The sequence below is a fragment of the Plecotus auritus genome (genome assembly GCF_963455305.1).
Source record: "Plecotus auritus genome assembly, chromosome: 4".
Classification (NCBI taxonomy): Eukaryota; Metazoa; Chordata; class Mammalia; order Chiroptera; family Vespertilionidae; genus Plecotus; species Plecotus auritus.
Genome location: NC_137775.1, coordinates 130,202,692 through 130,217,077, shown reverse-complemented (window position 1 = coordinate 130,217,077; position 14,386 = coordinate 130,202,692). Strand labels below are relative to the sequence as shown.

At 39.1% G+C, this 14,386-nt stretch overlaps 1 protein-coding gene across 1 annotated transcript in view; it reads right to left on the bottom strand.

Moving 5' to 3' along the window:
* The window catches only part of EXOC4 (exocyst complex component 4), a 771,568-nt gene that overhangs the window by 645,094 nt on the left and 112,088 nt on the right, over positions 1-14,386 (bottom strand). The window contains exon 7 of the mRNA XM_080666468.1: positions 3,179-3,353. Coding sequence (XP_080522594.1) covers positions 3,179-3,353 — 175 coding nt within the window. The remainder of the gene's footprint in view (positions 1-3,178; positions 3,354-14,386) is intronic.

Genomic DNA, 14,386 nt, shown 5'->3' with positions numbered 1-14,386 from the left:
GATAAATCTTATGGCATATAAATTACATCTCAATAAAGCTGTTTAAATAAATAAATCATTCCATAATATGAAGATAGGATCTCCAAATCACTCTATTAAAACCACGTGTGAAAAGTATAACTCATTTAATAAGGCAGAAACATATTTTCAATCATTTTTACATTTCAAGTTGATGTCTGATAGAACTTAAAGTTCCTCAAGTTTATTATAAATGTTGTTAATATGATATAATGGGTTCTGTTTTCCAAAATGTAGGAATTATATACATTTGACAAATCCAAAGTAAGTAAAGCTAAGTAAGGCATATCTTACTTGTTCATAACCATAATTAATTCTTTGTGATAGAATCTTAAAAGATTTAAGCATTGTTTTGAATTTAGAACATTAGTCTTAGTGAGTCAAACATCAGATCAAAAAACTTACTCATAAAGCATTTTGTTACCTTATTAGAGTAGGATTACATAGTCCATAACATACTATTGTATTCAGGTTTTAAATGCCATAAGGACTATGATACAAATAATTCCTTTTAATATTATGTATCCCAATGGTTTCCATAATAAAAATCATTAGTAGTATTTCATAGCATATCTCTGTTTGTATATTTTTAATCTATCTAGAATTTATTTTAAAAGTGTATCTCTCAAGCCCGAAATGAGAAACTTGTATTAAAAGATGGAGATATATTCTTCAAAATGCCACTATTTAAAAAGTAAAGAAAGGCTATGGAAATGTTCAAGCTTGAATTAAACTAAAGGGACATGAAAAGTAAATGCAATATCTAACCTTAGACTGGATTGTCTACTGAAGAAGAAGAAAAAACTGAAATAAGCTAGTCAGAGAAAGACAAGAACCATATGATTACAATTATATGTGGAATCTAATGAACAAATTAAACTAAGAAACAAACTCATAGGTAGAGAGAATAGACTGACAGCTGTCAGAGGAGAGGGAGATTGGAGGGCTGGGTGAAAAAGGCAAAGGGATTAAGTGGGGGGGAAACACTAACACATAGATATAGACATCAGTACAGTGAGTACAAGAGGGGAAGGGAGGTGATACAGAAAAGAGTAAAGAGTCAAGAGGCGGGGAATGGTGAAAGAAGGAGACTTGACTTGGGATGGTGAATACAGATGATGTATTATAGAATTGTACATCTGAAACCTACATAATTTTATTAACCAATGTCACCCCAATAAATTCAAGTTAAAAAATGCCAAGCAGATCATTATTGGGTCAACTAACAAAACTAGAATATAGACATTCTGACAACTTATAGTCAAACTATTCAAAGAAAAAATTTGTGTATGTACCTATCTACATATGTACATATACAAAACAATTGATAATGCAACAAAATGTTAACAATACTTGAATCAGAATAAAAAGGTATATGGATGCCTATTGAATTATTTTTATTGTTAAAACCTTTCTAAAAGTTTGAAATTATTTAAAATTTAAAAGTAATAAAGTGACATAAAATACACTTCATAAATATCGTAGTTGAGTCTTATTTTTTGTTATTATTGTTGTTCTTAGTTTTTAAACCATATGACAAACTCCGCTTTTTAATTGAAGTGGTTAGTTCACTTAAATTTAATATAATTATTTATATGATTGGGATAAGTCTAACATCTTGCTATTTGTTTTCTATTCATCCTATCTTTGCTTTGTTCTTTGTGTGTTTTTTTTAATCCTCATCTGAGGATATTTTTCCATTGATTTTTAAAGAGAGTTGAAGAGAGAGGGAAAGACAGAGAGAAACATCAATGTGAGAGAAACACATCAATTGGTTGCCTCCTCTATGAGCCCCAACCAAGGCCCGGGCCAGGGAGGAGCCTGCAACCGAGGTACATGCCCTTGACTGGAATAGAGCCCGGGACCCTTCAGTCCACAGGCCAACGCTCTATCCACTGAGACAAACCAGCTAGGGCTGTCTTTTATTTTTTATTCTTCCTCTCCTGCTTTCTTTTGGATTACTCAAGTTTTTATTCACTATTCAATTTTTTCCCCTTTACTAACTTTTTACCTATACATCTATTTTACAATTTTAGTTTTGCTCTAGGTCCTAACTTAACACAACTTACTTTAAGCATTACACCTCAGATTAGCAAACCTCAGACAGGCAAACCAATTTATGAAATATTAAATAACCAGCTTCTGAACAATACAGATATTTTATTCAATACACAAATATTCACCAAGTACCTACTATAGGCATATGATAATTGACAGAGTGGCAAAAGGAACTCAGGGAAAATAGTTGCAATCCATATTCTTTCTACAATACCATCAATAAAGCACACAGACTTAAGCCAAAAAAATATCTAATGAATGAATAACCAAGAATTAATCATTCAACCCACCAGGAACATGTATATAGTGTCAAAAATAACTACAATTTCCCATCATGATTTATTTATTCCTGTAAGACTCCTATTTGCCATGCAAGTAATTTCATTCCTACACAGTTATATTTTTCAATTCCCTACATATTCTTAATTTTTTCCATATTAGTAGGTACTGTTCAACCAAGACATTTCTATTTAACGATGTCAAATTTGTTTCAGCTGACTCTTAATTGTATTTCAAATTTTCAGCTAGCCAAATCAAATATGTTTTCCTGAAGCATGGAGAGAAAATATAATAAAATTTCTAAATACCATCTCTACAGCATCATACCAAACAGTAATATCATTTCTCTAATCCTAACCAAATCAATCAAAATGATACATTTATACTTATAGATTCATTCTCATCTCAAAATAAGCTCTTGACCTGTCATTTATCCCTATATATAAGAGTTAACTGTAGGAAAATGGTCATAAACTTAAGCTACATTTAAGTTTGTAATACAGTGTTTAAGAACATTTTTATACTGATTACTGTGACATATGACTAATTCCAGTGATGTAAAGTACCTTAAAACAAAAGCCAAATACTGCACATCCTTGATTGCTAGGTACTGGCATCTTCTCATTTTAAAGTCTGGTAAAAGAAGTTTGTTGAGAGATCTCTGAAGATGATAGCAGTTCATGAGATCAACAGCATAATCTTCAGACAGAAACATTCCTATCTCACTATTTATGACTAACGGAATGTTTTAGGTTGCTGACTTTTGTGTTGTTGTCTTAACCTGTTACTCTGACGAAACGGCATCCTTTGTAAAAGGACTTACCTGGAGGACATCCTGGATCTTCACCCACACATCTGCCATGTCGTACAGTTTGACATCTTCCTGCTGAGGCAGTGGGGCCACGACGGTGTCCTGCAGGTATCCCAGGACCACAGAGTGCGCAGTGGCTATAGCATTAAACTTGTCAAACAGCAACTCCAGCAGCTCCAGAAGTAACCTAGCCAAGAAATCAAACAAGTAAATAACATTAAAACATATACCCAAAGATGGTTACACTGGCCTGCAAGAAAACCAACAAACTAGTGACCACGTAAACAGCACATTTCAGCAGGTTTGATTTCAAACAGCTGTATGATCTAAGAAACTTGAAAACTTACCTAAGCCTGTTTTCTCTACTATAAAAAAGAAATAATGTAAAAATTTAAAAACCAACTGTCAAGTCCCTAAACCAGCAGTAGCAGCTTCATAAACATTTGTTTCATTTTGAACATATTTTAGTGATTACAACAGTACTGCTCTGTATTCTTATAAGCAGTTTCTCCAAGGAATTCAGGCACTTTTTCAGCCAGTTCAGATGTCACACAGAATATGCTATTCCCTAGCAATAAATTGGGCACTTTGGTAAGGATACTAATCCTTTTAGACATGGAAAGCTGTGCTTACTACCATTCAAATGCATGGTGTAAGTTGTCTGAAAAAAAAAAAAAATACACACCTGCCAAGCAATCTGACTTTCACCACAGGGAGCAGCTTAGTCATCCGCATTATCTCATTTTTCATGGTGAGAAATGCTGGACACATATTATTAAATCAATTTTATATACTCAAGGACACAAAATGGGGTTGCACGGCAGCTGGGACTAGAACAAACATTGATTTCCATGTCAGTGCATCTGCCACCTACCTCTCACTCTAGTTCTAGAATGCAAATGTCTGTTCAGGGACAGGGCGGAGCTTTGTGGCATGTAAGCAAAGGGGTTCCTCTACCACTAAGACTCACAGCTTCACTGACCACATGGGCTGGGAATCTTCCCTCCTCTCAACTTGTACAGCATTGCATCCCACTTCTAAGGAACTTAACCAGGTGTGGCTCCCACATGTGACTCAAACAATGCGGGTCCCAGTTATTTATACACAGACACTCTACCTCCCTTCTCCACTGTTAGCCTTCCAGTTTGGGCACTGCTTTACACATCGCTGTATACTTAGCAGGCATCAGCAAATTGTGCTGAATGAACTCAATGTGTATACCATGAACAGGTACAGAAAATTTGGAATGTGACTTTTATTGTATATTGTGTGGCTCTCAGTTCATAGTTCCTAAATAGATTTATAAACCTACCTGGAAAGGAGAAAAGGAAAGCAAAAGAGCTTGTCAGCAGTGTCAATTAATAAGATCACATTACCATAAATAAGAGGTTATGGCTACAATCTCATCAAAACATATAGCATCTTATGTATTCCTCTGGCTTCTTTACTGCCCAATTATTATAATTAATGTAACAAAGTGATGGCCAATAACTGTGTTATGATAAAACCCTAACATGCATTTGACATTTTAATTTAGATGAGACAATCAATAAAAATTTATTACTACTCCCAATCTAGAATATACATAATACAGAATTTATACATTGTATTTGTAAATAAGAGCCATCCTATCTTTTGAATGGTGATTTTTAAAATCTTTTAAAGATCAGTTCACATTTGCACACACATATATCTAAAACAATTATTCTTTCTCTTCTGTGCTATCAGTAGAGAAAGTGACAAAGTACAGAATATGTGTCTAACATAGCCAAAATAGTTCAATAAGTTTAAGACATAATCTATATAAAACTGGTATCTGACATCACACAGAATAAGTACTTGATTAAGGGATGGTCCACTTTTCAAATAAAGATTTATGATGCGATGTAAGCCTGTGGTTCCCAAATATCAATCCACAGACCATAACATATTTTTCAGTATGTGTAACAAAATAAGAAAAATAGGACCATATATTGACTTTTCACAAAGGTAAATATATTTAATTTGATATTTTTTATACTCTCCTGACAGGAGAATCTGGTCCTTCCTCTCAAATATCCCTACTTGACAAAATTAAAACTTAATAACCTTATGTTAACCTCCAACATTTTTTGAAATCATACTGATCCATGACATTCAGATGCCTGGGGCACTGGCATCTACTTCCCAATGGCATGAAGGTCTACGCATAGGCGTGCAGAGCAGCAATAAAGCAGAAAGCACTGAAGAGAAGGGCTTCTCTGAAAGGAAGGCGCTGCTGCCTGGCTCTGCCCAGGGCCACAAGCTCGTGGCTGCACACCAGGGCTGCCACTCAAGGACAAGGCCAACCCAGCCACCAGGGGCAGTGGTCTGTGTGGAAGAAACCTAGCAGGGAAGTGAGGTAAAAAGTGAGATCCATAATGTCTATGAACATCACAGAAGCAGCAATGCCTTGATAGAATGCTGGCAAGAGCCAGCTCTGTCACTCCTGAGGGATCAAGGCCAAGACAGACCATCACAGCACGGGAACACTGCATGGGGAAGAATAAGGGAGAAGAGACAGGTGTGAGGGGTGAGCTTCCACTTGTACATCTGCCTCCTCTGAAACATCCAGCCACTTCAAAGAGAGGGAAGCTCTCCTCTGCCTTATTATCACACAATCATGGCAACAGTAATAAAACCTGTGGCTCCGACATCAAAATTAACAACATTTGTGCTACAAACGATACCCTCGAAAAAGTAAAAGACAACCCACAGAATGGGAGAAAATATTTGCAAATCACATCCTAATATATAAAGAGCCAGGGTCCGTAATGTCCAAAATAACCTAACGGATGACTGAATGCCAGGCTGCATGCGCAGCAGGCTTGGGTGGGCAGGGACTGGTGAGCGGGATCAACTGCTGACCGCTTGGTCCCTCCTGGGTCGCGGGCGCCACAGCAACCTAGCACTGACTGCCACTGCCGCAGGCGCCGCAGCACCCCACACTGACTGCCACCGCCACGGGCACAGCGGAAGTCAGTCCTGGGTCCCAGCCACCGCGGGCACCGCGGCGACCCAGCACTGACTGCTGCCACCAAAGCAGGTGCGATGCAATTAGTCAGGGGGCCCCGCCATCGCCCCACGATTACCCCAAAGAGGGAGGCCCAGGCTACCGGGCCGGTGGCAGTGGACGGGGCCTTCCTCTGCGGGGTGATCAATCGTGGGGCTCCCAGACTGCGAGAGGGTGCAAGCCAGGCTGAAGGACCCCCGCCCCCAAGTGCACGAATTTCGTGCACTGGGCCTCTAGTATCTGATAAAGGATTTGTATTTAGAATATCTAAGGAATTCTTACAACTTGTAATAAAAAGACAAATAATCAAACTTAAAAATGGACAATGCATTTGTATCTACCTTCTCAAAAAAAATATATGATCAATGAGCAAACAAAAAGATGTTCAACATCATTAGCCATCCTATATAATAAAGAGCTAATATGCCAATTAGACAGGACGGCAGAACAACCTTCTGGAACAACCAGTGGGCAGAGCCTTGGGGCTGAGAGGCAGCCAGAGCTATAAGGGCTGAGGCAACCAGGGCCAGGACTGTGAAGGCCTAGTCTTGCACAGATTTTGTGCATCGGGCCTCTAGTTTGGCTATAAAGGAAATGAAGTATTGACACATGCTACAACATGGATGAACCTTAAAATATGCTATGAAAAAACTCACAGAAAACTATAGATTGTATAATTATATTTATGTAAAATATCCAGAATGGGCAAATTTATAGACAGAAAATATATGAGTGGTTACTTAGGTGGGTGAGAACTGACTGCCAAACCATATGGGATTTGTTTTGGGTGGGGAGACAAAAATGTTCCAGAACTAGACAGTGGCGATAGTCACACAATCCTGTGAATAACCTGAAAACCACTGAATTGCATACTTTCAGTGAATTGTAAAGCAGGTGAATTATACCTCAATATATCTCTTTTTTTTTTAAACCATCAGTGAGGGTCCTACACCCTCTCCCCCCTCCCCACCCCCAACAGTGAAAGGAAAATAGATGGAACAGTGGAGAAAAGAATCCATCTGATGCCTCAAAAAGTGAAGCACAGTGAAAGCTGACCCCTTCAGATTCCCACTACCTCAGGATACTGGGCAGTTCACTTGGTTTTTGTTTGTTTTTCCTTCTAATGTAAGGAATCTGTAAGAAACAAAAGATTCACATTCTTTCCCAGCATTGATCATTCCTAACCCTTTAATTATGAAACAAAACCTCTCAACTTCTCCAAGGGCTCCATCTGTAAAACCAAAGTATTAATTAATACCTGTTCCAGGAGCCTCACCGAACTGCTAGAAGGATCAAAGCAGAAAATGAATAGAACTAGTCAAGGTGAGGGCACAATATTACAGAGAGGGAGTCAGCATCCCCCTGCCTGGGTTTCTGGCTTAAGCAACTCGGGAAGACATTACAGAGAGAGAGAGAGAGAGAGAGAGAGAGAGAGAGAGAGAGAGAGAGAGAGAGAGAGAATATTAGGATAGAAATTTGAAAGGAGTGATGTTGGGCTTAACTCTGGATATGTTACATTTAAGGTGTTATGTAGTTAGGTACTTGGATAGGCAAGTCCAGAGCTCAGGAGAGAGACTGATATTGGAAATTTAAAAAGCGAGAAATATTTGAAAGAATGAGATCACACAGGGATAAGGTGCAGAGTAAGACAAAAGAAAAGCAAGGTTTAGAGCCAGCATTCCTGAAACAGCAGCACTGGAAAGGTGCTTACGAAGTAGCTGGAGAGGAGGAAGCCAGGAAAGAAAACTTTAGAGGACAAAGGAGAAGAGAGTACCAGCAGAGTCAAAGGCTGCCTAAGTCAGGTAAGGGAAAGAGATGGCAACAACCCGCCGTTCCCAGTGACCTCAGCAAGCAGGTTTCGAGCAGCACTGGAAGCTCAACTCAGCAGAGGGCAAGTGAATGGCTGACAATAAAAAGAAACCAAAGTGAAGCACACACTTCGCAGCCAGCATATGCTCCTTAAAAGAGAAAGAGAGAAAGTAAGAAGACTCCCCCAGTGCATCAAAGAACAAGAGAGATTAGGATTCACGCAAACTGAACATGAATCTGCACTAGTCTGGCCAATTTAAAGCTATCAGGAATACACGAAAATATGCTGTTAATATCTATATACATTCAACTGCCCACACAAGGCCAGATTGAGAAAACATGGCTTTACTTTTAGCTGGAAACACTCAGGATGAACGAAAAACACAGAACGCTATGAAAATCATTCCCTGCACCACTCCCACCACAAAATATTAAGCAAATAAAAGAAGAAATAAAACATTATAGTGCAGTTAGCTTAGTTGCTTAAGTCCTGTTAGGTTCAAGGTTTTCACCACTGATCTAAAAGGCAATAGAGCAAGCAGAATCATTAAATTACTGGATGAATCCTTAAAGTGAACTGACTAAGAGAAAACCTCCTATGGGAAGAAGCCTAAGAGCCTTAAGGTAGATATTAGAATTTCAACTAATTGTGATTTCTGACTTTTGATAAAAATAAGACATTCACACACACACACACACACACACACACACACACACACAGGTTATTAGGAGAGTCAGAAAATAGTATGCTATAATATGAATACAACATCACAGATGGTGAAAGGAAACATTAATCCTAGGACCGCCAAGTGGAATTAATTCCAGTATGGAGGACTGTCAGACACCGAGACTTGCCACCAGGACTCTGAGGACGAGTCCGGGACTTTTCTAGCTCTCAGGTTCCTCAAACACAAATTCCCCAATCACAAGTTAATTGCATTAAATGCAAAATGATATGCAAGTATATTAAAACAGCAAACTTAAAACAATACTAAACTGTTATGCATGTACCTTTAATAGTTACCATCTACAGAAAATTTATAAAGGCAGATACAGGAGACAATCCAGATGTTTCCGGCCCACCTGCACCTCTGCCATCCCTCGGCATGGTTAGTGAAGTCCTGCTTATGTTTAAGATACACCAGTATCATTCCAATGAAACTGCCTCTTTAATTGAATTCGGTAGAGTTGGGGTCCTGTCACTTATAACTTAAAAAGGCCTAATTCACAGAATAACAGTCAGTGCCTTTATTCCTCTGTGATCATATAACCACTCCAAAACAACACCAGGTGATCACAGTGCACTGCAAAAAGTGACAAAACAGGAACATCATAGCTGCTTGGGCCAGAAAGTGAGGACAGAGTCCCTGTTTTATGCTTCCTTTATGCTAACACACGGCCCAGTGCCCAGAATGGGGAAAGCATTCAGTCAAAGGTTGTGGCTACCCAATCAAGAGTAAAAGAATGAGCTACCCCAGCTGGTTAGGCTCAGTGGATAGAGCATCGGCCTGTGAACTGAAGGGTCCAGGTTCGATTCCAATCAAGGGCACGTACCGTGGTTGCAGGCTCACTCCTTGGCTTTGGTCAGGGTGCATTCGGGAGATAACCAATGGAAGTGTCTCTCTCACATCAATATTTCTCTCTCCCTTCCACTCTCTCTAAAAATCAACAGAAAAATATCCTTGGGTGAGGACTAACAGAAAAGGAAAAGAGTAAAAGGATAAGCAATGTAGGGCAGCAGTACTAGAAGAACTCTGCCTGGGGCTGGCAGCTAAAGCTGTCCGAATAGAAGAGATCCATGAAACAGTAAGGCTGGGTTAAAGAGGAGGAGGATGAGTAAGGCTGAAGGGAAGAGGAAGAGAAGGAGGAGGAGGAGGAGGAGGAGAAGGAGGGGGGGGAGGAAGATGACCAAGACTGCGATGAGGACAACTACAAAGACACCACCTCAACGTCCACAACAGCCTCACTGATCACTCACGCCAGGCAGGGTGTGCAGTGCTTGACGCGGATTAGCTCATCTAATCCTTGGGACAACCCTGTAAGGATGATACAGGTTGATACAGGTAAGTCCTCACTTAACATCATTGATAGGTTCTGAAATTTTAAGCAAAATGGCATGTAATGAAACCAATTATACCACAAGCCATTGATATAATCCAGAGTTAAGTTCCTATGGCATCTCACGAACACTGTAACAAAAGCACTTTAAATGAAACAAAGTTATTCCAGGACCTGCTGTCCCACTTTTAGCCTCATTTTACAGACAAGAAAACCAAAGCTCAGAGGTAAGAAGAGAACAAAGGACTCAATTTTGGAGAATGTTCCTTTTTAGGAGTGTTAGGGAAAAGGGAGGCAAATGAAAAGAGGTCATAGAGATATAAGTATTATAGGATGCCAGTAAAACCAGGCCTAGAAAGACAGTGGTCTATATTTCCTTTACTTTCTCACTGCAAACCAGTGTTTAGCCCTTCAGTATTCTACTAAGAAAGTCTTGCTAAATCTCAGATAATCATTTTACTCAATCTGACAGACTCTCTTCGGCCCTTATTCAAATGAGTGTAGCACTTGCTTCTACTGACCTCTCACTCCCACAGACACTGTATTCCCCTCGGCTCCACAGAACTGCACTCTGCTTCCCTCCCAGCCCTCTGGTTGCTCGTCTTAGGAGCTGCTTCCTTAAATGCTGTGAACTCTTCTCATCCCCATGCTCTCTCTGAGTGAGCTCACTGACCACTCCGTCCTCAGTTATCCACCTGCTAACAACTCCTAGACATCTTCGGGCCAGGTCGCTCCCCTGTGCTGTAGACTTCAAACAGCATGTCTTTAATGGAACTAGTCCCATTCTTCCTCAAATCTACTTCTCCATGTTCCCTAAGTCAGTGAATGGCACCACTTGTCCCAGCAAATCATTTCCCCCAGCCCCTGCCTCCCTCCAATCCAATCAACCAACAAATTCTTTTACTTCTAAATCTTCACTAAACCCTCAAATGTCATACATCACTCCATTGCCACTGCTACTTTGCTAATTCAGATCATATCACCCCTCCCCTGGATTATTAAAATAACCATCAAACTAGTCTTCTTTCCTCTGATCCCTGCCTCTCCCACTCTGGACTGTAAACTTGTTGAGGGTAAGAACTGTGTCTGACGTATCACTGGATTCTAGTATTTGTCATGATATCCAGAACCTGATAGGTAATAAATGAGTATCTGTTGAATGAAAAGATGAAAAAAATGATGCCCTGGTCAGTGTGACTCATTTGGCTAGAGTGTCATTCCATGCACCAAAGGGTGGCAGGTTCGATTCCCAGTCAGGACACATGCCCAGGTTGCATGTTAGATCCCCAGTAGGGATATGTTCAGGAGGTAACCAATCAATGTCTCTCTCTCTCTCTCTCTCTCTCTCTCTCTCTCTTCTCTCTCTCTCTCTCTCTCTCTCTCTCTCTCTCTCTCTCTCTCTCTCTCTCGCCCCCCCCTCCACCTTTCCCTCTCTCCCTTCTGAAAACAAAAAATAAGCTAAAAATAAAAAAGAATGAAAAAAAATGAGATGCAGTAGATGGAGAGGTATGATCGATGAGGAAATGAGTTCATAGTTTAGAATATCCTGATTTTAGAAGACTACAATAAAACTATCTCTCAAAAAAGATAAACTTTTCAGCCTAAATATGAGACCCAAGAGAAGTATACTTACAAGCTGAAAGATACATGATTCAAAGCTAACTTTAATAATACTGTAATAAATCTATTTTATGTAAAAAAAAAATTAGAAGTGTCAGAATGAAAGTATCTGTTTAAATCCAATTACCTGGCAAATGTTAAAACAGCCTTCTTGTAGATATAAGTAAAATGTTCCTTATACTCCCAGATCTTCTACTAACTTCTTACCCACAGCTAATCCTTTGTGTCTCACCTTCAAGTGACACCAGGGAAAAAGGCAAAGGAGTAAGAAGAATAAATTTTTGAGGAATAGTCACAACTGGACAAGAAAAGAAATGCTTATGATATAAAGCTCTATCATCAAGCTGTGAAAAATGTTTAATTTTTAAGGTGAGATATGACTATCTGGATCTAAATTTAACATCCAGGAGACCTTGAATTAGTTATTTTGCTGGAAAACCCATGTCTGCAGCCAAGAGACTGCCTTACTTGGTCACGAAACAAAGACACAGACACGGGAGAAAAGCTGCTCCTTCTCTGCTGAGACCCTAGTACGAGGGGGTCTTCATTTCCACAGACAGACGAAGGCAATAACCACAATATCTATTTCCCTGCTACTATTATGCTCTGAATGATGGGAAACTACTAAAATCAGATCGTAGCTTTTATACAAGATATTAAAAGAAACTGATCATCTGCCCAACCAGCATGGCTCAATGGTTGAGCGTCAAATTATGAACCAGGAGGTCATGGTTCAGTTCCCGGTCAGGGCACATGCTCGGGTTCCGGGCTCAATCCCCAGTAGGGGGCATGCAGGAGGCAGTCAATCAATGATTCTCTCTCATCATTGATGTTTCTCTCTCTCTCTCTCTCTCTCTCTCTCTCTCTCTCTCTCTCTCTCTTTCTCTCTGAAATCAATAAAAATTTATTTTTTAAAAAATAAAAGTAGGAAAATAAAAGAAACTGATGATCAAATATTTCATACCAAAATGGTCTTAGTGTTACATGCCTATATCTCACATACACATTTTCCTAATAAGCATGGCTAAGCTAGTATTTTTCATTTCAAACAAGACATCTTTAAGGTTATCTAATGCCTACTATTAAGGGGTAGAAATAAGTTCCACCACTTATTAATAACAATCTTCATTTGAAAAGAAGTTACTATTTGAGAAGTGCTGACTAATTCTCCATCTGCACTATGAAAAGAACAGGAAAAAGCTATTAGCAGCATAGACTGAAACACAGTAAAAATAAAAGGAAGACTAAACTGGGTCCTGGCTCCAGTCATTTCCTTCCTTTGTCCCTTCTCTGCTAGCCAAATCAGCCTCTCCTGAATTCTGGAGGGATGACTGCAAGTGAATTTCTCATTCTAACGTGTAGCAAATTAATGACTACAATTACACAATAAACCCAGGCCCCTTTCTTTTAACTAAAGTTTTAGTATCATTCTTTCATCAGCCTTCTGATAATCCCTTCAATAAAAGGTACTGGGAAAACTGGACAACCACATGCAAAAGACTGAAACTCAACCATTATTCTTACACCATATACAAAATCAACTTCAAAATGAATTAAAGACTTGAATACAAGAGCTGGAACCATAAACTTGTAGAAGAAAACATAGGAATAATGTACTTGATATCAGTTTTGGCAACAATATTTTGGATTTGACAACAAAAGCAAAAGTAACAAAAGAAAAAATAAATGAGTGGGACTATATCAAATTTAAAAGCTTTGCAGAGCAAAAGAAACCCATCAACAAAATGAAAAGCAACCCATGGAATGTGAGAACATATTTGCAAATCATATATCCAATAAGGGGTTAATAATCCAATATATAAAAAAACTAACACAAATCAAAAATAAACAAAAAACATCACAATCCAATTCTTAAGTAAACAGAGGAACTGAAATAGACATTTTTCCAAAGAAGACATACAAATGGCCAAAAGGTACATGAGAAGATGGCCAACATACTAATCATCAGAGAAATACAAATTAAAACCACAATGAGGTATCACATCACACATTAAAATGGCTATCATCAAAGCCAAGAAACAAGGATACCTTGTGCACTGTTAGGTAGAAATGTAAACTGGTGCAACCAATATAAAAAATAGTATGGAGCTTCCTCAAAAAAGTAAAAACAGAGCTACTAAATGATCCAGTAATCCCACTTCTGGTGTACATCCAAAGGCAATAATAACAGGATCTCAAAAGAGTTATCTGCCTTCCCATGTTCACTGCAGCACTGCTTACAATAGCCAAAATAAGAAAACAACCTAAGTGTCCATCAACAGAGGAATGGGTAAAGAACATTGGTATATCTATATACAAAAGCCTAATATGCAAAGTGTCCCCTTGGGAACTCAACGGACCAGGAGTCCAATCACTCGCTATGATGTGCGCTGACCACCAGGGGGCAGTGCAGAACGAAGGAAGGCCCAAGCCGGTGGCCAGCAGCAACTAGGGACCTACCTGTGCACGAATTTCATGCACTGGGCCTCTAGTACCGTATATAATGTAATATGATTCAGCCATGAGAAAGAACAATGTGCTACTGTTTATGACCATGAGGGTATTATGCTTAAGTGAAATAGGTCAGAGAAAGACAAACACTATATGATATCCCTTAGATGTGGAATCTAAAAAAAAAAGAATGGCGGTTGCCATGGACTAGGGGAGTAAAGGAAATGGGGAGGTGGTGGACAGAGAGTACC